Source organism: Emydura macquarii, unplaced genomic scaffold (genome assembly GCF_026122565.2).
Source record: "Emydura macquarii macquarii isolate MOO-44397 ecotype Brisbane River unplaced genomic scaffold, CSIRO-AGI_Emac_v2 contig_3470, whole genome shotgun sequence".
NCBI lineage: Eukaryota > Metazoa > Chordata > Testudines > Chelidae > Emydura > Emydura macquarii.
The window spans coordinates 248,055-274,726 of NW_027133607.1; the positions used below are offsets into that span (position 1 = coordinate 248,055).

The 26,672-nt window shown below is 41.3% G+C and overlaps 1 protein-coding gene across 1 annotated transcript in view; it reads right to left on the minus strand.

The window, feature by feature from the left end:
• The window catches only part of CAMK1D (calcium/calmodulin dependent protein kinase ID), a 298,770-nt gene that overhangs the window by 55,420 nt on the left and 216,678 nt on the right, over window positions 1-26,672 (minus strand). Inside the window, exon 4 of the mRNA XM_067534910.1 lies at window positions 7,212-7,350. Coding sequence (XP_067391011.1) covers window positions 7,212-7,350 — 139 coding nt within the window. The remainder of the gene's footprint in view (window positions 1-7,211; window positions 7,351-26,672) is intronic.

Sequence of the window (26,672 nt, forward strand, 5' to 3'; positions counted from 1 at the left end):
ATGTGGAGTTTCCAGGAAATTATCTGAGACATATGGGGCGATTCAACATCATTACATTCGTTGGGCAAAACCAGCCTTGGGATAAGTGGGAGCAACTCCACTGAAGTCTATAGTGATCGGCTAGGGCTGAATTTGACACTATCTTATAGCAGAACTCAGACACATTTTTATGTTTCACTCAGATGTTTATGAACTCTTATTTAAAGTATTTCAACAACACTTACACTGAGCCAAAAACCCAAGGATACCAGAGGAGAAGAGACTGAATTAAATGTTTAGGGCCAGATCCTCAGGACCTGCCTCTCAGTGCTCAGTGTGGCATGGTGAGGTGGAGGGGACAGGGATTATTGCAAAGATGGCCATAAGGTCCTGAGATGCAACTATTACAGCAGCCCTGTGGTTGCTTTAAGTTGTGTGGGCTGCCAATAGCGCATAAGGTAGCCACAATCACTGGGCTGTAAGGATACTCTGGCCATGTTCCCTCTTCCCTGGATATTTCCCTTGAATTGGGAAGAGGAGCAGCGAAGGAGCCATTACACCATCTCTATACCATCCAGATATTCCCCTTTCCTACAAAGCATTATCTGGGGATAGTTATCCCAGCTTTCTGGCTGCTGTTGCCATCACAACACCACAAAGCAGCAAAGCTGGGCCTTAATTTGTGGGACTGAAACACAATAGACAAAGACGTTATCCACTGGTCCTCACGCGCATACACACACAAGTGGAAGCAAACATATGACCTTCTAAAGGGGCTGAGATTAAAAAGGAAACAGAGCTTCTGAAAAACAAAACAAAACTGGCTGTGCTGTTTGTACTGCTTTTAAAATTGTTCTCATGGTACCTCACGAGTCCCTTCAATGTCCTGCACAGCTCTGTCACTGCTTAATCCTTGGGCCTTATTCTGACATGACACAGGGGTTCTGGCTGGATCTGGCCCACGAACTTCCCATGATTCTTTGGGCTTCACTACATGACTCCAGAGTCCACACTATGAAGGTGTGATTTGTAGAGTGCATCAGTGTGTTACACTGTAACTCCCCATGTGGACCCTGCTAGTGTGCATTGGTGCAGTCCTGTTTCAAACCAGACTAGATCAATGCACACTAAGGAACATTTAGTGTGAGCCAGCAGGTCCCACACGGAGGAATTAGAGCCCAACACATTGGTGCACTCTGCAAATCACACCCCTGTAGTTCGGACTCTGGCACAGCAATCCAGCAAACCTTGCACACATGTGCAGAACTGCTCGGTCATTTTTAAGAGGCATTGGGGAAGCATAAATCTGGTGGAAGTTGATATGTGTCCAGGCGAGGAGACATGGCAGTAAAGAGCACTTAACCATTGGCTGGAGATGAGGTACCTCAACCTGGAAAGTCATAGAGAAGGAAACTTCAAGTAAGTCAAAGAGTGAATGCCTCCTGCAGCTGGTGGACTCCCCCTTAATTAAGAAAAGAAAAGAAAAGAAAAGAAAAGAAAAGGGGATACCCTTCTTCTACTCGTCCCTTCCATCATTTCTTTATTCAGCTTATAACACATGGCCATCACGTTCTTATCCATGAAGAGAAACGTAGATCATGAATGTCCTGTGTTTCAAGAGAAATTGAGACTTTGATATTTCTTTGTGGATGTGAATGCAAAGCCCATGTGCTTGATTTGTAAACAACAGGTAGCTGTGTAAACAATACAATATTCAAAGACAATATGAAGCAAACAAGGATGAGAAATATGATAAGTACCCAGGAAAATTGTGTGAAGATAAATACTCTGAATTAGCACAGGTGTTGAAAAAGCAGCCATCGGTGTTTACTAATGCTTGTCATGTAAGTGATTGTGCTGTTAAGGCGAGCTATATGATTGCTCATGAAATAGCTGTGACATCAAAACCATTTTCTGAGAGAGAATTTGTGAGGAACTTCACGCTAAAAGCTGTAGAAGTACTGTGTCCAGATAAGTGGTAAGCTTTTGCAAATATCTGCCTCTCAAGTAACAAAATTGCTGAGAGAATCAATGATTTAGCTGAGAATCTGAACAGTCAACTGTAGGATGAAGCAAAATCCTTTGCTGCTTTTCAAATTGCAATTGATGAAAGCACAGATATAAATGATGTGTCTCAGCTAGCCGTGTTCATTCATGGAGCTGATGAGAACATGTGCGTAGCAGAGGACCTTGTCGAATTGTAGACACAACAGCAAATAATCTCTTTATCAACTTGAACAACAAGAGTTCTGTAGCACTTTAAAGACTAACAAATTTAATTTCAGCAGGCTTAAGCTTTCATGGGCTTCAGTCCACTTCCTCAGATGCAGTCTTTAAAGTGCTACAGAACTCTCATTGTTTTTGCTGTATACAGACTAACACGGAATTTATCAACTTGGTGGAAGCTCTGAACAAACTGGATGTGGACTGGACAAGAACTCTGTGTCTGGCCACAGACAGGGTAGGTAAGAAAACTGAGTTGCAACAAAATTGAAAGCCAAATTGCAAACTTTCAACCATAATCAGGAGTTTAGCAGTTTTCACTGTATTTTACATCAAGAAGCTATCTGTAGTGAAATTCTGAAAATGTATCACATGATGAATATGATTGTTAAAACTGTACGTTTTATTCAAGCTAGAGGTCTCAACTCATGACAGTTCAGCCTGCTGCTGGAAGAATGTGACATTCATTGTGGACTACCATGTCACACTGCCGTTCAGAGTTATAAGTCAGGGAGTTGTGTTGAAGCACCTTTTTGAATTGCATTGTGAGATCTACCTTTTTATGGATCAGAAAGGGAAAGATGTCACTGAATTATAGGACAATGAATGGCTTCAAGACCTTGCTTTGATGGTGGATATTACAGAGCACATGAACTCACTCAGCACAAGAAGGCAGGAGAGCAAATCAAGTGGCAAGAGAATACTATGACAACATTCACGCCTTTGAAACTAAGCATCAGCTGTAGGAGAAGAAACATTCCCAGGATAATTTGGCACATTTACCTGCCTTGAAATCACTATGTGACTGTCATGCTGTCTGAATGAGAAGGGCCCCTGAGGTGTATTCAGGAGCTCCGATTACTCCTTTCTACACCAGTCTCACATTGGGGATGTCATGCTGGGTAGATGGGGGGGGAGAGCATTTGTCATATTGGTTAACATTAATATGTCAAAATCATAATGATTCATGTACGATATACCATGTCAGGCACTGTTAGAAAGAATATATTGTGCTGAGTAAGATACTAATACTTATGTTCATGTATTGTATGTAAAATGAAAGTTATGGATGTATTTGATATTTCTGTATGTCAATTTGGGTTGGCTAGGACACACCCCAGACAGAGAGGCGACAAGACAATAGCCTGTTTAATGGCCCATTAAGACTCTCACAGATGCAAGGGGCCCAGGAAGAAACTAAAGATATACCTGAAGGGTTACCAGGATTGGCCCATGTGACTCTGGACTCCATTTTAGTTCTTGTAACTTTCCACAAGGCCACATGGCCAGGAACAGAGGGTATATAAGAGCAAACCACAGAAACCATTTTGCCTTCTATCCTGAGCTTCAGCCACCTACCTACCTCTGGATCAAGTCATCTGCATCTGAAGCTGTGTAACAAAGGACTGAGGCCCATCCAGGTACTGGATGTATACCAGAGGAGACTATACAAGCCTGCAACTCCACATTTCTTCTAGAAACCTGATGTATGTGGACTTTCAATCATTTGTATGTATCTGATTTCCTCTAATCCTTTAACATTTCTCTTATGGTTTATTTCTTTCTTTTTACAATAAACCTTTAGTTTTAGTTACTAAAGGATTGGCTGGCGGTGTGGTATTTTAGGTAAGATCCAAACTTATATTGGACTGGTACCGTGGCTGACCCCTTGAGGTCAGAGGGAACCTTTTTAGTAAAGAGCACAGAGTTTGAATAACTAGTCTCTTTGCTGGACCTAGTGCTGATTTGGGAGCCTGGAGCTGAAATGCAGTAAATGGGGCTGTGTGCATTTGTGTACTGGCTTCTGTGGGGATTCAGAGGTACAGTTTGTGGCTGGTTGGGAAGTCTGGCTTCAGTGCCACCCACCAGTGCTGGGAGAATCTGCTCTCCTTTTGCAGCCTGCCCTGACCTTGGCATTTTCAGGTGGCTGCTCTGGACACAGACGGGTCACAGTGATACTGTTGGGACTCAATGTGATGACATCATGGAAAGGTACATGGGCAAAATTGCTGAACTGAGACAGGAATGTCAAGAATGATTCTCTGACTTCAGGAACCACAAAGTAGGTCTGACTATATAGGTATGAATGAAGGGATAAAATTAAGACAGGGACAGTTTAGGCTGATGTGCGGACAGTGAGATGCGTGAGACTAAGCAAATGCATCCAAAGAGAAATGGTGAAAACACTATTACTTTTCAAATTTTCAAACTAAACTGGACGAAACAGTAAGGGTGCAATCCTGACCCACTGTAGTCAAAGCAAGTTTTGCCACTGATTTCAAGGATTTCCCGATTTCTCCTAGAAATGCAGTGTAGGGAGCAATCCTGACTCGAAGTAGGTGATTCCATTTCTACCTTGTATTATTCTATTCTATAATTGACCCCCAATGGGAATTGGACGGCGCAGATGACTGGTAACAGGACAAGTGGCTCAGAGGTACTCTATGTTGGTGGAGCCAATCATCAGCCTTGGACAAACAATCAGCTACGCACAGATCAGTTCATAGCTCTTTCCTCAGGGCTTTGTTTGTTCTCTAACACAAAAGAGAAAACATGGAACAATAACAAAAAGTAATAGTCCCATTCCCAGTTTTGATTGTGGTGCCCTCTGGCTTCCATCAGTGTAATGGTCAGTATCTTCCCCAGCCTAGGGGTCCACAAGACCTGCTCGCTCTCTTGCAGCCTTCTGTGGCAGCCACAACTCCAATGTACACTCCAGCACTCTGCTGGGCCCAGGTTCCCTGATGGAACTGGGCCCACTTTTACATCCGCTAGCTGGGAATCACCAGCTCCAATCACTAAATGCTGAGTCGGACAATTCCCAGAACCTACCTGCTGGGCTCCTCTCTGGAACAGGGTCGTCTGCTGCCCAGCACTCTGGCCCGTCACAGGTATGTTAGCAGGTGGTGTGGAGAAGTACCCTATCCCAGTGTGAACTTGGGAATTGGGGCAGCAAAACTGTAGGGCCTGGTCTATGCTAAGAAATTAGGTCAGTATAACTACATTGCTCAGGGGTGTGAGAAATCCACATCTCTGACCAATGCAGTTAAACTGACCTACCCCTCAGTGTAGACAGTGTTAGGTCGACGGGAGAATCCTCCCTTTCCCCCCACCCCCAACAACCGCGTTTCGATGAGGTTGAATATCTACGCCAATGGGAGAGCCCCTACTGTCTGCGTAGACAATGTCTTCACTGTAGCTATTTGTGTGTAGAGAAGCCCTTAAACTTTACCAACCTGTAACGGTCCAGAAGCAGAACCAATGAACTATAGAAGAAGGTAAAAACTGTACTGTCACTAACCCAAATCAGGGTTAATCACTCTATCTGCCATGAAGAGCCACTGTTGTACATTGTCCCATTCAAAACCTGTGCAATAGCAATGCTGAGTGTTACTTTTAAAACGACTCTGTTTTGCCTGCCACACCCACACGTTTTGGGACAAGTCTTATCATTTTCCCCCAACTGGCACTTTTCATCAGCACTAAATTCAGATGTGAAAAATAAGCATCACCACCACTCATCATTGCCATGTTTATGTGAAGTTAAGACAAACCCGCCAATGTGAAGCACAGCACAGACCTTACCATCCACTCAACAAAGATTTGCAGCAGCAAGTTGCTTTTACAAGCCTGGAATAAAAAATGAAACCACCCATGGAAAATATGGAGCTTCATTCACGACTCTCTTACCACCAGTTAAATGCCAGTGTGACTCCACCTGGCCTCCCTTTAGGGTGGATTCCCCCTTTTGTGACCTGGGAGGACAATGCAGAGGAGGAGGACAGAGTATCAATAGCTGAGGACAAGAGATGGTTACAAAGTCCCACCAAATCAACAACAGGGGACTGCTGGCTGAGATCACTTCTCCTCAGAGTCTTCCAATAGGCAACAAATCCACTAATTTCTATAAAACAGTACAGGTCCTATACTCTGAAGAGAAAAGTGAACCCTATCTCAAAATGAAAAAGCATTTTCTATCTCTAATCTCTGCCTACCCAAGTATGCTCTGCTCCCATCACCAGGGTAAATGGGCACTTCAAACACTAATTAAACTTATCCTTACAACAACCCTGGAAGACAAGGAATTCTTACCTCCATAATAAAGATGGGGAACTGAGGCAGGAAAAGACTAAGCTATTGACCCAGGAAAACTAAGCTAATGGCAGGAATTAGATTTAACTTGCAGTTCAGTTCAGTGCTTTAACCACAAGGCCATTCTTTCACTCTTATTTGTTTTATTAAAAATATTCCTTCTGTTATTGTATTGTTCACAGTACCCAACGCTTAAATGTACTGGTTTTATCTAGCTGTACACACCATTAAATCTTTATAAAGAAATATCTGCTTATCATCTCAATGGCAGCATTCAAAATGGAAGGAGAAAACCATGAAGAAATAATGCTATTATTTGAATAGAAGGGATGACAGATTCTGCTATAATGACACAAACGCACAGCAAGGAACAAAGACTAATCTCAAAATCATACAATTACACCGTACTCTTCAGAAAAAGAATCACTTGTGCATAAAGTACTTACAAAAACATTTGCTCCAATGGAATGACCGACCGTAAAGGGGGATTGATAAGGAATCCGTAAACTTTTTCCAAACAATTAATCTCTCATTATTTGTAGTATGTAGTATTGAATATAACATTGTAAATTTGCAAAGCACTTTTCAGCAATAAAGCACATGCTTCTGTCCAGAAGAGCTCACATTCTTAATGTAAGGGAAGACATTTTCCCCCAGGCTAGATTTGCTGTAATCCCACTCACCACGAATGTTGGTGAAGGTGGCAGGATCAGGCCCTTCATGAGACAAGATGAAAACACTACTAGATAAAACACTGGATAGCTGTTCAGATAAGCAAGGGTGTGGATTGTACAAAGCCTCACTCAAAGGATGAATCTGACCTCAAACAACTCTTGAACAACGTGAGTCAGGCTTTGCGTAATTGGGCCCACACTCATTAATGCTGCCTGAAAATACAAGTAAGTGAGTGGCCTTACCTTGAGATCTCGATGAACAATGCCCATTCTGTGAAGATAGTAGACAGCATCCAGCACCTGCCGTATCAGAGTGCTTGCATCTTTTTCGGTGTAAAAGCCTTTCTCTACTATGCGGTCAAAAAGCTCGCCTCCAGACACTCTGAAAAACACCATGGAATATGGATGTGTAAAGACATGCTTTATAACTCTCTAACCATACATCTACACCACAGTCACGGGGTCGACTGCAGCTTGAGCGGACACACCCAAGCTAGCTTTAATCTAGATAGGTCAGGTACTGGACCAATGAAGCTGTGGCAGCGAATGAGTAATTACCCAGGAGTCCTATGGGCCACATGGAAGCCCGTCTTGCCCCAGCTTCACTGCTCTGGTACCCAGGTTAGCTAGACTAAAGCTAGACTCTGTGACAGTAGTGCAGACATACCCTGAATGATGGCTGATGAGAGTCAGGAACCCAACAGTACAGAATCAGATTCAATTCAAGCACAAGATTGGGGATGCTCAGACAAAGTGGAAAAAGCCTCACGTATTAGGATTTTTTGGGCTTCCCATAGCACAGACACTAGTCAGTTTTTTTGTTTTGTTCTGCTTTTAACACTGAATCCACCCGAAAGGGACAAAAAAAGTTGATTGAAAACAATAAGGTAATAATTATACAACAAAAACATCATGTCTGCCATACTAGAACAGAGTTGCCCATCTAGTCCAGTATCCTGTCTCAGACAGGGGCCAAATTAAAATCAGTGGGCCAGACTCACTAGATAGAGCTAGCCCAGGGTAGTTACACCTTCCTAGGCCTGCAAGACCCACGAGTAGATGATGGAGGATAAGAAGAGTTTCTGATACTGTCCCGTTGTAATGCACTTGGTGTTAACATCTGACATTGCCGTCTAGTGGCTGGCCCAGGAAGATTATAAAGGGCTTACTGCTATCAGCAGCTAGACTCATCCGTTAGTAGTAAAGGCTTGTGTTTTTGTAGCTAGAGGACAGGATTCTATTCTCCTTCCCCTGTCTGTGTGAGATTTATACAGTGAGTGTGTCTCATCCCTACAGCATATTAATTCATCATTATACTGCTTAGGGATTCCTACTGGGGAGAGGAGAAGGGCAGCCTCTTCCAGAGGCTTCACCATTTTACCCATTCCTACTTGTTCATATATCACAACGTAGACACAAGTTTATGTTACAAGACTGTTGTGTGAGCCTGGCCTCAGACTGACTCTGGTAGAGCACAGTTATTAATGAGAGAACAAAGATTATGAGATCAGTGCCAGATGACACAGACTGGGAAAGGATTCCATAAATCAAAGAGAAAAATAAAATGTAATCATCTCAATATTATACTTATACTACATTATATGTCTGTTCTGCTCTACCAGAAATAACATGCTCCTACACCCATCTTAAATAAAGAATGGGACACATTAAAACTTTTTAATGGCACTCTCTGTTAAACAAAAGCGGGAAGTCTTTACTGAGCTATTGAAATCATAAAACCGTCAGCAAAAGATTTTAACTGCCCCACCAGGACAAATAAAAGATTTCTATTTTAGCAGGCAAACAAATTAAAAACCTAAAATTAATGTGATATGTTTTCTGCAAGCTGTACCACTTAACATATAATAAATAACACACTGAAACCTTCTTTAAAAACAAACCTAATTAAGGCAAAATAATCGAGTCATTAAATGTTCATGTGGTGGGAGCTTTACATTCTACAAACACTAGGTAATTCAGTTGCAGGCACTCCAAACAATAAATGGTTTGAATAATGATATGAGGTCACTTCCTAAGGAGAGTTAGGAGCTGAAACAGAAGAGAATGCTGCTCCTGGAAATTAACACATTCAACTTGGAAACTGAAATGAAATCTAGACGAAAACAGCCATTTAAACTAAATGTTTAAAGTAAATGGAAAGGCTCCCACTGGCTTTAATGAGTTCTGAGTCCCTCTGTGTCACTTATGCTTTGTACTTCCACATTGAGAGCAGGGCTGGAAACCTGGGGCCAGAATGATCATGCAGAGGGTCTCTGCGTTGTCTATGCACCATAGAGAGGGCTCTGTGCTGGCCACAGAAACTGGCTGGTGGAGAGGGTAGCTCTATGAAAGCAGGTTAGCAGCAAGCTGAGTGAGGGGCTCCGCTCCCGGATCCATTATGTAGTTTTAGAGGCCATAACATCTAGCACAGGGGCAAGGAGGTACCACAGCCTATGGCTACTGCAGCTGCGGAGGAGGAGCTGTGATGCAGCTCCACATCCTCAGTTGTGGTGACTTTTGTCCACTCCCAATCCCGGACACTTCATCTGCATAAAGTCTGAATGCTCAGCCTATATGAATCCTCCTACATAAAAATAGCTGAATTGTCTGGTTGTCAAAATAGGAGCTATATAATGAAAAGTGAATAGATACAGTGGACAGGCAGGTGCTATTCAATACCCCACAGAATGCTGCCCCAAATCCTTTTAGAGCTACGTTCAATAAACAATCCATCCAGACTCCATTCCCCTGGCCATGGGAGAGTCTCCTAAATGCTGTGCAATGAATCTATTTCTCCATCCTCAGAAGGCAGCTACAGTTTTATTGAATCTGGCTTTTATTAACTGATTGTCTTTTCATATTTCCTCCAAGGCCCTATTGTACCCTGTGGATTCACTGCACTGAAAATTTAGTCCACACCATAATTAATGTGATTGAATACAGCATGTTTCCCTGTGAAATCTTTGTGTGCTTTGTTGTGCACTTCACACAGTTCTTTGGTTTTTATTCCTGAGATATATTGCTTTACTAGAAACTGATTTACAGCATGTGCTTTTATGTACAAGGTCTCTCTCCTCCCCCTCTTCAGAGAGAATAACTCCCTATTTTTTTTTAAATCAGAACTACTTGAGATTTCCCACACACATGCCTCCCACAAGTCCTTTACCTCTTAATTAAAAGCTCTTATTACTTGAATTTATTTCAGCTGATCTATTGTACCCAGACTCAATCTGTTTATAATTTACTTTCAACACATGGAATATATTTTCAATCTATTAAATGATGCATTGCATCGATGGACATTCCATGGGTGGTTACCTCTTATTGATTCAGGGCAGGACTGTGACCCCAAGTATGCATTGTGAGGGGGCCTAAGAAGGCATCTGGCATTCTTTACTTTCTTGCATGGATTACCAGTGTTGCAAGTCCCAGGTAAAGTGCACCGGTACAGACACTTTGTATACTGGTGCAGTGTGTCTACGCTATGGGTTTGCAATGGTGCATCTACATTGGCATAACTATACCGGTGCAACAAGCTCCGGGATAGACAAAGCCTTGTCTCTTCAAGCAAGAAGCTTCATCGCCAGGTTTCTGCCCCAAGAATGCTCTGCCCCACAGCACCTGATGGTCTAAACCTGGGTCTTTCTAGCTGCGCCATCCCTCTTTTGGAGGAGCGCCGAGGGTGAGCAGACTCTTCAGTAGCCGAGAGCCAGTCCATTATATGGAGACCAGGACTTTGCATTCTGTTCTGAAGTGAGCAGGGAGCCCAAGGCATTCATGAAGCCACACTGCAGAGTGTTTGCCTTCGTCTTTATCACTTATGGGATGAGCTGCCGGTGGGTGTGGCACAAACTTTGCACTTTCTGAGGCAGTTACATTTAGCCCCACGTAGCAAGAGTAGCAGTAGCTGAAGCTGGAGGTGATGACAGTATAGCTGGGTCCTTGTCTTAGAGGAGGGGGGGGGTGTAGTTTCCTGGCCAGATGGAGAGGGAAGGAGGCATTTCTCATTACTATGGCAATCTGTGTGTCTAAAAGTAGACTGTCTGCCTTGCAGCTGTCACTACCTAATCTGACTGAATGTACTTTACCAAATATCTGCACCACAAGGACTTGGAGCAGCAGCAATTTTTTTCCCCTCACTGATTCTGATCGTCACCGTGCAAGGAAAAAGTCTGGAGAGGAGCAGCCAAGAGTGATTACTTGAAGGCAATTTAACCCAGACTCAGGTGTTATCGGAATCTGAAGTAACATTAACACAACAAGTGCTTTGGGGGGTACGATGCATATTCAACAAAAAGATGCTTGTGTCTGGCCCTACTGCAGTTCAGTGAGCTGAACATTCTGATGAGTCACTGCTGACAATTTATTTTAAAAGGAGACAAATAACAGTCCTGTGATTAAGTCACTGGACCAGAACGCAGAAAGCAGGGGTTCCATTGCCAGTTCTGCCCTATACTTCCCGTTTGACTGTATGCAAGTCATGATCTCTCTGTGCGTTGGCTCCCCATCTGTAAAATGTATTCTAATACTTCTCTGTTTCACACAAGATGATGTGAGCTACTCAGCAATTATAGCAAGGGAGTGTGTACAAATATCTGCATAGACAGGAGGTGGGCTTTTGGTTCCAGGATACATGTGGTACTGAACCTAATAAAATTAACAATGATGTGTTTGGGTTAAAATGAAAAACTACAAAATTAATACTTTCTACTTCCATTGCACCTTCCATCTGAGGATATCAAACATGGTTGCAACAGTCACTGATCAGCCACAGGAGATCGGCCAGAATGAATATTATCCTCATTTTTCAGCTAAGGAAACTCAGACACCGAGATTAAATGACTTGCCCAAGATCATACAGAGAGTTTGTGACACAGCCAGGAATAGAAGCAGATCCTGACTCCCCATCCAATCACACCACCACGCTTGCTAGGAAAGGTGCCTTGCCCCTAATACACAATATCTTGAAGAAGGGACAGTGGAATACTGCCTGGCCGAGTGTTTGAACAAGAGCCATTTTCTGGAAGTGGTGTGCTACATGTGTGAGTTGTAAGTGGAACTTTGCTTTTGACACTAAATGTTTGTTCCAAAAGGTCTATATTGTAAATAAACCAGACTAGGATTCAGTATAGTCTGCTGCGTGACCTTGGGTAAGTCACTTCACTGCACTGTGCCTCAGTTTACCCATCTGTAAAATGGGAATAATGATATTGACCTCTTTTGTAAAGCACTTTGAGATGTGCTGATGAAAAAATACTACATAAGAGCTAGATATTTCTGCTAATATATTGTTTGTGTCCTGGGTCTATCTCAACTCATTTTTCCCACAACTAGGAAATAACCCATTGCAACCTTCCTACACCTCTGGAAGACAAAATTACTAATTTTCCTAGCACAAATGGTAGGTGCCTCAGAAAAACAAATAAAAGACACGGATCATAAGCTCTTCATTACATGAACCAAGAGCGGTCATGACAAAACAAGTGAGAATTTAAAATATACTGGGAAAAGGGAAAGGAAAGACAAGGATGACAGTAATAAGGTCATGTAGTTATGTCGTAAGAGGGAAATTCACCACTTAACAGCCAGCCAGCACAGGCCTTAGACATTTGTGTTGATCGCCTGCATAGGGCCAATGTCATGCTAAGACGCTGGTCGGCAACCTTTCAGAAGTGGTGTGCCAAGTCTTCATTTCCCCACTCATGGTCCCGCCCCTTACCCCCTGCCCCTCTCCCATGTGACATGGGTCCAGCACCTTAGCCAGGAGCTGCTCCCAGTCCCAAGCAGCACTGCACGATGGCCACTCTCCCCTCCCGGCTCCGCCCCTTCCCCCCCACCCCTCTCCTACATGACGTGGGCCCAGCGCCCTGGCCAGGAGCCGCTCTCGGCATCACCAAAAATTATAAACAACCCTGGTGTCAATGGCAGTGTGAGTGCTGCTCAAAATCATCTCGCGTGCCATAGGCTGCCGACCCCTGTGCTAAGACAAGCAATCTATCTTGATTGTGTCCTTGCAAAGCCCTGTTTTTGTTTTCTTTTTTTCCTCATATTAAATACGAATAAATTGGTATTGTTCAAATAGTAGAAAAATGGGTGAAAATATAAATGACATGCTGTATCTACTGGCACACACCTATGGAGCTAGTATACAGCAATTGGAATGATAAGAAATGCACAAAAGAAATAATGAGAGAAGAGGATTTTAAAGTAGGGTCTAACCTTAACGTATATCAGCACAGTCAAATTAAATGTGAAACAAATGCATTTGATAGCAGAAGACTTATTAAAAATTTGCTATTGGAAAGCAGACAGACTAATACTGTGTATTTTCTGAGACTATGAAAAGGTAGAAGGTAGGTAGAAGGAATAACAGGCAATTCAAGTTAGATATGCAGTTCCATAAAAATGTACTAATGCAGATTGCCATTGCTTAGGTTTATTGTGCAAAATAAAGGCTTGAGTAACTGGAAGTTCATGATCTGGTGGTAAATTGGGCTTGATTCTCCTTTCACACCAATGTAAATAAAGAGTAACTCCACTGAAGTCCATGCAGATACACAGGTATAAAACTGGCATGAGACCCAAATCAGACCCTCTGGTTTTATACGAGGAAGAGTGTCAAAACGAAAGGTATTATAAACAGAGCTGTTAGGCACTTGGTTTGTTAAGGAGGTGGAAGGTTCCATTTAACAATTTTGTTGTTTCTGTTCACTGTGCTTCAAAGGAAGCAAAGTGAAATTCAGCCAAAATCACCACATTTTTTTTCTGGTTTCAGATCAAAAACTTGCATGGTTTCGACCTGAAACCACAGCTTGACCAGTTCGTTCAAAACTTGACTCAGGTTGATCAAAAATAGAGACAGGCTGAACCAGATCCTCAGATCTAAACCACCAGATCTAGATTTGGCTCCAAGATCACAGTTTGAATCTATCACAAGAGTGGGTAGAATACAAATCCCCACTGTGAACTTTGAGAAAATTTGGATTTCAATCCACCAAATTCAGGACCATTTGTTTAAGTTGTGCCTGTTACTGAGAAATAAAGTTTGGATCTGGATCTAGTGTACTGTTAAGGACTTTCATGTTCACCAAACCTTTGAGAAAAACCTAATCTGCCTTCGGGGTTTGCAACAAAATCCTTAATTCCCCTGGTTTTGGGTTCCAGTATGAAAATTTCATGCAGCTGTAATGAGAAAGAACCAGAAACCACAGAGGTATCACTTAAAATGAAAAATTACAAACTCAGTCACCATCTATTGTTTTCCATTTTTTTAACTTCTTGGTCCTCCCCACCGTGGCTTTACATTTAAGATGAAATTCTCAAGTTACGATGAGATACAGATTCATAAATTTTATGAATCGATGTTGCATAGTAAGTTATTATATGAGAAGCTCCATTGATTTCAATGGAAATACTTGTAGGTACTATTCAGTATGAGTTTGTATGTTTGAATCTGGCCTTTAGTTTCCATAGAAAGGGTTCCATTCAGGGTTTGGCATAGTGCCAATTTATGATCCTCCAGATATCTAATGGGACATTGGCTAGATATAGACACGCTGAGAGACCGAGCTTAGGGTCAGACATTGAATCCCGTTTCATCCATTACACTGATGGTGTAATTGATGAAAGAATTTTGCTGTAACCTCAGATTCACTGCTTCTTCAAGAATGTTATAGAGGATTCCATTGCTTCAACAGAAAGTCAACCACATCCTGTTTTCATTCCCACTTTCATTCAGCAGTTCTTGGATTTTTAAAAATGTTAATTTACTTTTATTACCAGATAAAGATAAGTCCCAAACAAAACCCCATCTCCACAAACTGCACTTAACTTCATAGCTTCTGGCTTCCCCCTTATAAGCAAAACCCAGGATCCAAACCCCCCTGTATGCCAACGTGTGAACTTTGCATCTGGGGCCTGATATTTGCACCTGAGCTTTGCAGCTTGGACCCACCTCTATTCCCTTTTCCAAACATGACCAAGCTATGACTCTACATAGCTCTGTTCCAAGTTATCTTGATGCTAACCACTAGTACACCACCAAAGTGGGATACACCTACTGTGGCTATATTGCAGAGAGAACATCACTAGTTTCAGTATTAATCTTTACAAAATAATATGTATGTTGGAACTTGGAACTAATAGAGTTTAGTTACATTTAAATGATTTATTTGTTGATTCTTCTTCCTTGCTGGCAATACCCATTTTTAAGGGATGAATCCTCCCCTTAACACATCCATTCAACTTCCATTACTAACTATTAATTGTAGCTACACATACTCCTTTGCCATTTGGCAAAACACTGATATATTTTCCTTCAATTTCTTCTGGAGCCCAGGCCAAAACTGCTATGGATTGTTTAATGCTGACAATTTAATTGTTTTGGGTTTTTTTGACAAAAACTTTAATGATGACATCATTGGTCCTGCTTTGAGCAGGGGGTTGGACTAGATGACCTCCTGAGGTCCTTTCCATCCATAATCTTCTATAATTCTATGATCATCACTGGTGAATTTAAACAAAACATAATAAAGCTATTCAGAATCAGAAGGACATACATTCCCTCACGCAGGACTGCTATTGGGAAGTTTGCCTGATGTCATGACTACATCTTCAAGTCACAATGCAATAGAGGGACGTATCTTTAACAAAACACGATGTTTTAATGTGCCATCACATCAAAACCGTGATGTTGCTTCACAGGGATTTAACATTCAGCCATCGGGGATGAGGGATGCCTGGTCAGCCAGTTGAAATCGAGATGATCCTAGAAACCTGGAATAGATATGAACCCTAAATATAGGCCTATGTTAAGGTCAGAAAAATTTGAGATTTTACGAATCATCAGTCAACAGTTTAATTGATTAGAATTTAACTGTCAACAGTTAACTGCTTTGGGATTTCCTAGTAACTGTTTATTGGGGTAAATGGATTATGGAGGAAACTCTCAATATCTTTGCTTCCGGTCTTGCAATCTCTTAATATTCTGGTGTTCCTGTGACATCGTTGTAGAATACAGTGGTAATATGGCACAACGTGCAGCCCTGGAATTGTGTTTTGCTCAACCAACTTAGCATGTTAGACTATAGGTCATAAACAACCAGCACTTTGGAAGGCACATTGCCATTCTGAATTCTTCAGTGCAGCCTTGCTGGCAGTGATGAGCTGACACCACTGGGGATCCCAGCACAAAGGCATAACTCATAATAAAGAGCCTGCCCTAGAGGATATAGTACCAATGAAAGAAATCAGTGAGGAAAACAGCACCTAATGTAAGCTCTCTAAAACATCAATCTATGACTGCGTATGAGGGCTTATGTTCTTTTTCATGATAAACCCTGAGCACTGTCCTGTTCCTACTGAAGTCAATGGCAAAACACACATTGATTTCAGTGGAAGCAGGATCAGGCCCACACATTTTAACTGTGATTAACTTACTGCAGCACTTAACTCAGTCCATTAGGTACAGAGCTGGGACAATGACGTAAGATAAGAATGGTCTGAGAGAGTTAAAGTGGCACTACCAGGAAGTTCAGACTCCAAATATTAGTTTGATCAAATAGAAGGGTTTACAAGAACTGTTATTAATACAAATGTTTTCATAAAAAAATGTTTTAAATGAAAACTTGGGGGTTTTTTGTTTGCATTTAAATTTCCTTTGCACTGTGCAAGTTCATAAGAAACAAAAGGAAATTTGACTAGCACATGATCTCAGAGAAAAGACATACTAGCTTCTCTAGTTTCATTGTTCCAATTTAGTGAAATGCAAAAAGACAATGAACAAACAGCCAAAATATTGAAACTCATGGATTTCAGGTCCAGAAAGGACCATTATGATCATCTAACCTGAGCTCCTGCAAATATAATTAGCAATTAAAAGTCTCTCAGTGCCTGTATCCTAAGGTGTTAATAATCAGGTAAGGATGTTTGTTACTACAAAAACACTATAAATCCTGCAGAGCCCTGCGTCATTCATCATGCACCTTAAAAAACTGCACCAGATGCCTCATCCACTGCACATCATAAAATATTCAAAGTGAATGAGGCAAGAGCCTTCCTTGCTATTGTAGCTTTAAATCAGGACTTTAAAATATTACTCTTTCAAAAACATATGCTCCTACGACATCAGAGGAAGGGTACAAGGTGGTCTGTTTTAAAAAAATACAGATATAAGTATATGTATTATAGGTGGCACCTCTGGTTAAGGTTGCCTTACACTTTCCATAAAAAGATGCCATTTTCAGGGTGCTTATACCTTTGTCAAATTTTAATCATTTGGGATGAAATTTGCCATGCTGGTTGTCTGCCTGCCTGCCTCAGGCTGATTTTTTTTTTTTTTTTTTTTTTTTAATTTCAGCAAAAATGATTCAGCCATTTCTCAGAATGAGGTTGGGGAAAATATGTTGTTTTGCCTATGTTAAAAAATTCATACAACTGTTTGGTTGAGAATCTCTACTTCTCTCATGCCCTGGAGCTGAGAGTTGAAATTTGGCTAGGGAGTTGCCCTGGGGTCAGGGATTTTGCCATCCTCATGAAAATCCGCTGAAGCTATGAACCTCTGAAAATCTCAGTTTGCACATGCTCAGTGGAGGCTTGTTAAGAGTTTGGCAGCTATAGTCTCTGACGTTTCCATCTTCACTAAGCATGCTCTTTTCCCTTATCCCGACGGCAGATGTGCTCTCCCCAAATAGGGTGACCGGATAGCAAATGTGAAAAATCGGGATACTTTTTTTTCAGGGATGTGGGTATAGTCGCTTATATAAGACAAAGACCCTAATATCAGGATGGTTCTGACAATATCAGGATGATCCTATCCTCAAAGAGCGACTCAGTCTGCTCCATCCCAGGGGCGCAGGGGCTGAGAAGAACTTTCCCTGCAATTCCAGGGGAAGTCTGTCTCTCCTGTGCTTTCAGTGCACCTCATGCTGGTGATAGCAACAATGGAACTTTTAGGGCTACAAAAATTCAGAACACCTAGACAAGGTCTGACTTCAACTGTATTTTAACTCTAGATGTGACAAGTGCAATTGCCTGGCCTGAGACCCATCAGTTTGGGTGAAACTAGTGACTACCATTTACGGTGATTTGGTGGTATAATTATTAGTAAGGCATCTGTCTATATTAGAGAAATTTGCACTGGTAAATTTTTCTAATGTAGCTAGGCCCTAAGAAATTCCATAACAAATTTTCAGGTCTCAAGCTCTGCTCAGCAGCCCACAAGCAAACTGAAAGGCAGAAGATGGTTAAGGTTTTCACTCATACTATCCTTTTAAACTTGTTTGGTGGAGCCTATGGTAGCCAAGCAAAGGATTAAAATCTGCAGATTACCGGGTTTAAAGTGTGCACATTCTCATATCTATTTTTTAAAGGGCAATATTAATTAGTTGTCTGTTTATTTTTTTCCTTGTACGTTTTAATTAAATAAAAAGACAAAACTCAGGATGAATTATGGCACTGATAATTCACATCCAATGTGTAGTTAGGCTGGATGCCAAAGACTGAGTGTCATCAACCAATCATCATTTGAATACATGCACCATAATTCAGGCCCTGAAAGGTCTTCACTGAGCTCATAAAATATTATAAAATGTTGGGGTTTTTTAAAAAAATGCACAGTATATGTTAACTCACTAATGAGGTTAGTTCTGAGAAAAAAATTACTCTTTGCTTTATTCATTTTCTTATGTGAAATGACAGTGATTCAGTCCGAGCATGACTTCTCTTGCCCAACTTTTATATATATACACACACACACAAACACATGCATATATTATGTACATATATGTATATGCACCTCTGTAGTCTGATTGTTTCTCAGTTTGCTGCCACAGAGTAGACAAGTGAAGCTCTGCCTATCCACTGTATACACAAAAAATAAATCTGAGATATTTTTCTTACATTTCCTGGTGCTGGAATAGTATATTTTATAACTACTGCCATATTTCCACATTACTATCTAGAATAATCGATATTTAGAATCTGGAGGAGATTCGCCACCTGACAGCAATTTAAAAGTAGATCAGATTTCAAGACTAGTAGGTCAGATTCCATTTTCCCTTTAACTTGTTTTCCAGTGGAAACCAACCTCAATGTCCTGCCAGCATTTACTAAGAAAAACAAGGCTCTAAAAACACTCATAATCAAAGTAACTGAAAATGGAGACCTTAAATTACACCAGGGATGGTAAACAGCTATTACATGAGGAAATGTGAAAGAATTGCTAAAGTATCAATAAGGATTGTCTTGATTCTGAAGAGAACAAAGAAAAAAATAAGGCATGTCCTAATTAGAGCAGGTTTTAGCCCTCAACACATTTTCTGCTAAAGTTTGCTCGAATAAAACACTAAAAATTCACTTTCCCATGTTCATTCCCCTTTTGAGTTTGATTTCCACACAGAGTCCAGTGAATGAGTAAGCAGGTAGAAGTATTTATGGAAACAGTGATTTTTAAGATTATGTTAGATAATAGTCACAGAAGATGGAATTCATCCCTAGGCAGACAAGCAGCAGAAGTCCCTCTTAAACCTTTACTTTCAGGTCTTCTATAGGACTTGTGTGGTGCATAGACTTTGAGTTGGTCCTCTGCCCAGAAGTAAATTTAACCCAGAAAATGAATTTTTAACTCAAAATGCAACTATTTGTCCCAGAAATCTAATTTTAAAAATTAAGCTCATCTAGACAGCGAATGAAAACAATACAATGCAAACTAAATGTCAAATCCAAACTAACCAACAAAACTCAGATTTATCAAGGTATCACATTTTAATCAGATCCTTTATTTATCAGGTTACAATATCAAAAAAAAAAACACATGAAAAATCTGCATACCAGGATTATTCCCAAAGATTGTTCAGCAGCTTTTGAACAACAAACTTGAGGAAACTGTAAGTTTCTTGCAGATAACTGGAGAACATAGACAGAGATTAAATCCACCAAATAAATTATTCACTTAGAATTATTCACTCAACTCTGGCCTGAATGTACCACAAAGACATTTAAAAAAAACCCAAAACCTCTTCAACTTACTCTCTCAAGATCAAATATGACAGATTCACAGATTTTAAGATCAGATCAGACCTTTATGATAATCTATTCTGACCTCATGTATGACACAGACCATATAATTCCTGCATTAAATCCATAACTTCTGGTTGAATTACAGTATATCTTTTAGCAAGGCATCCAATCTTGATTTAGGGACTTCAACTGATGAAGAATCCATCACACACCTTGGTTAACTTCTGCCCAATGATTAATTACGCTCACTATTAAAAATTTGCATTTTATTTCCAGTCTGAATTGGTCTCGCTTCAACTTCCAGCCATTGGATCTTGTTGTGCCCTATGACCATGTTCTTGCCCAGATTAATTATCTTATTTTCTCTAACTCATTGTTCTCCTCCTATCTGCACAGTGGCTCATCTTCTCACAGTCTCTCCTCTTCTCCCTTAATGCACTGACTCTGCTATCTCCAGAGGCTGTAAGCTACTTTCCCCATATGCATGGATACCACACTCCACATTGATGCAGATGCGGGCTTCAGTGCACAGTGCGTGAGCTGAATGGTTTTGGAGAAAGCCGCTACGTTTCAGAAGGGAGCATTTATCCCATGGTGAATCATTCAGGCATGGGTGAGCCAAAAGGGAAGAGTAGGTAGCTCTCAGGGATGGAGCCCACAAAGCACTCTCTTGGCTGGAGCTGGGCTGGGTTCAGAAATAGCCGTAGCAGAGAGTAGAGTTGAAGGGAGTGAGGCCCCTTCTCTACCTCATGGACACAAATGACCTTAGCAGATCTTGTCTTGTGTTCTTCAGTCTGAACTGGGGACATTCTCTCCCTCTTTGCTGATTGGCATTTCCCACCTTTCTCCCCACAGTTCCTCTGCTGCTTACCTCATCCTCCCTGTCCTCCATGTTTCTCTCCAACCCTCCCTTCCTCTCAGCACCTCAGCTACCCCCTTTGCCCTACCCCCTCCCTCAGAATCCCTCCACTACTAGCTGCAATCTCCCTGCCCTACATGCATCTGTCTTCCCCTCTCTCTTCCTGCCCTCCCCCCTTCCTACCTTCTAGTTCCTGCTCCTATTAACTCATCCCCTCCTGGCTCCTCTATCTGACTTGTCTATTTAGATTTTGTTCTGTGTTTGTACAGCACCTAGAACAGAGGGGGCCTGGTCTACGACTGGGGCCTTTAGGCAACACTGAAATGCAAATAACAAATCATGATCAGTTGTGAGCTCCATGGGACAGCGATTATTTCCACTATGTATTTCTACAACACCTCATGCAATGCGCCCTGATTCTGGTTAGCGCCTTTCTGGTGCTGCCATAATGCAAATAATCAACATTCAATAGTTACTGTGGGACTGGAGAATCTCGTCAACCTTCACCCTTAATTAATCCTGAAAAGTTGATTTGATTCATTTTATTGCCTGTGTAACAATAACAGGCTAGAAATAATGTTCACAAATAAAACTTCATGATTACATAGCACCTGGAATTTTCTGCACTGGAAATCAAGAGATTTCCTCTCCCATTAGGAAGGGCTAATTTTCCAGGTCTTTCAGTCTGTGTGGATAACGTACTGCAGGGGCCTGCCAGGACTAGCTCATTTATTTTTTGTTTGGACAGAGGGTCGGCAGTGTAGTCAGGGTCTCATGGCCTCAAGGAAGCTTTTATAATGTAAAAAACAGACATTAAAAAACTGCATCTGGTCCTAATTCCCAATATTCTCCAAATAAAACCAGAAGTCAACCATGTGAACCACCAGGACAGCTGCATTTGTTGAGAATTCTGCTCCAAGCTCAGCCGAGTGGAAAGCTCTTGAGAAACAGCGTTCTTGGGGGAGAATCCTTGACCATGGAACTCCTCATTGGAGGAGATAAGAATGAGCTGATGCTGGACCACACATGGTGCACAATGCAGAACTCACCTTTGCACGAAGATCTTCCTGCAATAATGTAGGGGAAAGAAAGGCAAAGAGAGAGACCCACTAAAAGCATCTGGACACAGGAGGGGCAGAGTGAGGTCTTTGCTATTTTTATGTGACCATTCATTCTGTGTTTGGTGCCTAATGTTACTGAGATGGGCTAAGCCAGATCAGATAGCTAGATGATTGACAGAAAGAGTCAGCATCATTAGTATATGCAATAGCAGATGTATTGCATTTTGAAAAGAATAAAAGCTACATCTTAAGAGAAGCCATTTGTTGAAAGATAAATCGGAATCAGAATACGCAAAAATCTCCAGGGTGTCTACATAAAACAGATGAGCCCCCAGGCTTATTTTAATAATTCCTCAATTACTGACCTACTGGTAACAGACTTAAACCAGACCATTGAGATGTTTGTAATGAAACTCATTGATTCAGCATGGAGAGTTATTTTCCAGGAATCTATTCACACAAATGAAAACACATGCACCCTGATGTTAGTAATGAGGACTCCAGCAAAATAAGGAAGATTTTAAAAAAAGTAGTTATTTGCTACTGCCACTTTTGGAAATGAAACTTTAAGAATCCAGGCTGGCCTTTTGCCAGATGTTCTATTTTTACTGGGACCATTCCATGGCCCAAGGAGAGTTTTTGAAAGTCTGTTTATTTATTATTGCTCCTGGGTTGCAACATATTCTCACACATTACAGAGAGACATTTTAAATGCCCTGCAACTGAAAACACTTCAGATTAAGTCATTGGCAGTTAACGCAAATAACTCAGCAGTAATTTTTTTTAATGAGGAGAGCAAAATGGTGCCATCCAACTTGCTGTTACACTAACACACTAAGATCATTTTCTTATGTTTTTAGGGATATAAATGGACAGTGTCGTGGTACCATAACACCAGGAAAAATACACATCACATTCATTTCCCCTAATATACTTTAAAAGGCTAATTAATGACAGGTTTGCTCTATGAGCAAGTTAAACTATTGCACTGTAAATGCTGAATCTGGGAAAAAGAATGTCAGAATGAACACAACTAATTAGACTTGTACAGGAGCTGGGCCAATTGAGTAAAACTACCACCAGATTCTCATGGATTCAGTAGCTCCTAGGACCTAAATTCTGAAGCAAAGCCCTGCTCTCAGCACAATTCAAACTGTCTCCCGTGTTTTATGGAAAGCAAGACTGTCACTTGTTCAGGGCCAGACTGTGACTTGCCCCTGTGTGGGTCTGCAAGTGGTGTGAAGGTGGGAAGGTAGGGTACAAGAAACATTTCCTTCTAGCGTCCCTCCCACACAGGGACCTGACACAATTGCAGTCCCCACTCTCAAGACAATCCTACTAATACCCTGTGGGTTGCTAGCTATGTCAAAGAACAGGAAGGAAGACCCATGCATCATACAGAACTGGGCTGATGCACCAGGGACAACATGCTGCACTCTACTGCAGATGGGGCAATATGTGCATTTGCCCTGTGCATAATCTCTCCCAGAGTTCCTCCTAAGGCAGTTCCACACTGCACCCTCACCCCCACAGGCCCTGTGCCTTAAAATCCCAATCTAACCCTTCCAAGGTCTTGTGTTCCAAAAATATTATATAGCACCATTCACGAGCCCTTAGGTGCATCCCAGAGCAACAGCAAAAACACAAGCAGCAGAAATACACCAGCTTTAAATCACAGCCACCTATCTAATCCTCCCTGCTCAACCATCTCCTGTGAAAAAGCCCAGATAAGTAGATGAGCCTTGAAGCATGCAGTGTGCCAATGAGATTTTGGACACTGAAGAAATGTAAATCAGCAAACAATGTTATCCTGTCTCTAGTACGTAACTTTCAGATATGCAAGTGCCGTGACAATGGGCAAGTATGTTTTTGTAAGGAAATTGCTGGCTATTGGAGCTGGACTGAATGGTCATTTTAACTCAGTAAATTTTTAGTGAGTTTAGGGAGTTAGAGTATATTTAATTTGGCCTAGGTGGCATCTGATAACATCCCCAACGCTTCTGGAGATAAAACCACATGACTCCACAGTTTTATAGAATAAAGGGATTCAGCTATGACTTAGAAATAAAATTATCTGATGACTGTATTTCTGTATAATGTCTCTAAAAAAAAAGCTCACGGTTATAATGATTATTGTTTGGTTTCTGATGTTTACATGGCAAGGATTTGTAAACCTATTAATACTTACTCAGTAAACAAATCGTATTAAAAAAGAAAAGAAGTATAATAATTAAAGTTTTCTTTTTCATTTTGTAATGACTTTTAAGGATCAGTCCTGGACTGTAGATGCTTTTGCCATATGTGAAAAATACAATAATGTGAAACATAAAATGAGCAGCTTCTCCTCAACCCAAAATCAAAAATAACCAAACAGATGAAATCAAACCCAAGTAATAACCTTCACTTCACTTAAGGAGAAATACAGCACTTTTTATGTTCTTGTGCTGCATGACATATATCTTCTATCCTCTAAGAATTCTGGTGTGGGGGTAGGGGTTAGAAAATGGTCATAGGAATTATTATATTATTGTTGTTTATATAGTACTCACAGCACACTACAAGATTCACAGGCAAATATAAAGACAAAGACCTTGACTCAAAGAGTTTACAGTCTACCTACTACAATGATGAGTGCCGTATATTTGACATTGAATTCTGGCACTTAAATACTATGGGCCAGATCCTCAATGGTGTAGCCTCACTGACTTCAGTGGAGCTATGCCAATTTACATCAACTGAGGATCTGGCTCAAAATGTACTTAAGTATGAGTGAGACAAGGGATCAAGTTTGTGGCTGTTATGTTCAGAGCATACACAGAAAAAAGATAAATATTCTTGCTGGATGATTGCAGCATAACACTACTTTTTAGAATTCAGCATGATAACACACAAGAACACAAAAACAGAGCAAGAGAGAAAAAAACAGGTTGCTCCCTAAAACAGTGATGCACAACTCACCCCGTTTTGCTTTAAGATGGCTCATTCTCATTCTGACTCTGTTCACATGCTTTGCTACAGAGCCCACTAGTCTGCAAGCAGGACCCGGAACCCTCCATGGTCTCATAGTGATAACTTGCACTTCCAACACAGTCCTCAATACACTACACCACAGTGGCATATGCAGTCATCAGCAGGAATTTAGCTGTGCAACCCACAAAGCAGAGCAATTATTTTGGAATAAAGTGACTTTTATTTCAGAAAAGAGTGTCCAATATTCTGCAATAGCTATTTGGTTCCATTTCCCCATGTAGACATGGTCTCAATATCATTAGAATCAGAGACTCAGAAGTAGTTAGTAATAAAAAAGACGTAATAAAGACCATTAGGCCTGATCTTTAAGGATCCTCAATACAAACTCTCATTTTGCAGCCACAATTAGTTGTGGGTACAGTTTTGCAAATGCAATTAACCTGTCCAGGCATTTACATCACATCTATTACTGTAGTATCTCAGGATCTGCATACTGCAGGCACAGATGCTAGGATGTAAATCTCTATATTGCATACCGTTAGTCATCTGGATGGCAGCAGTTATTTGAGGCCGCAAAATGAGAAACCAGTCTTAAAAATCAGGCCCACTGAACCCATCCCCCTGCCTGAGCAGAACTCAGTCCCTAGGTGGATATATTAAACTCATTAAGCTGGTATTACACTTGGCCTTAGCCAAAAGACAAAGGTAAAAATATTAAAATGCTAGATGTCCATAGTCTAGATGGCCTGACTGGGTAAATATGGCACAGATGTTATTCCAGTTTCATATTAAACGAAAGCACACACTAAAAGGAAACAGTGTTGTTCATAGAATTGGTGTTGGTCAACATTATTATTAATATAATAACCATAATTGATGTTTTCACAGCAGCTGCTTCCTAATGGATCCTAAAGCATTTCAATATGAGACAAATCATGACTCACAGGTAGGTGGAAGTATGGGGTACCTGAGCATCTTACTCCTGTGCAATCCAGCAGGAAGAGAGGAAGCAGAGTTCAGTGGTTACAGCTCTAGCCTGGAATTCAGAATACCTCTACACAATTCTCTGTTCTGCCACAAACTTCCTGTGTGACCTTGAGCAAGTCACTGTCAAAGCACATTATAGAACTGTTGGTGCACGGCAGCAGGATCCACAGAGCCAATCAGTGTGCAGCAGGCTAGAGTGCTGTACATTCACACCCTGGCATGCTGCTCACTAGCAGACCATGTAGCTAAACCCTTAATCTCTCTGGTTCTGAGGCTTTGTGATGCTGAGTGTTGCTAACGTTTAGTGCCTGGAAAAATCACAGGTATACACTGCGATTCACAAAGCCTCAGTTGGCGCCTGGGCTCCCTATAGAATTCCTGAGGTGAGAAAGAGAGACAGAGAGCTCTTCTTCACGTCTGGGAAACGTATTTCTACACTGCAATTAAAAACTCGCAGCTGGCTCTAGAGGTTGAGCCCAGTGACACTACTGAGAATGTCAAAGCTAAGATCCAGGACAAAGAAGGCATCCCCCCTGACCAGCAGAGGCTGATCTTTGCAGGCAAACAGCTGGAGGATGGCCGTACCCTGTCTGACTACAGCGTCTAGAAGGAGTCCACCCTCCATCTTGTGCTGCACCTGAGAGGTGGCTGTTAGTTATTGTGGAGCTTGCTTTACAGGATTGCCAATAGCATTTGTTTTTGCACTGTAGCCCTTTAATGTCTTAATACTGTAAGTTAAATGCAAGTTTCAGTAACTGCTGAACAGTCTGTGAATGCTAATAAAGCTGGCCTGTGCCAGCTGATTAGGGC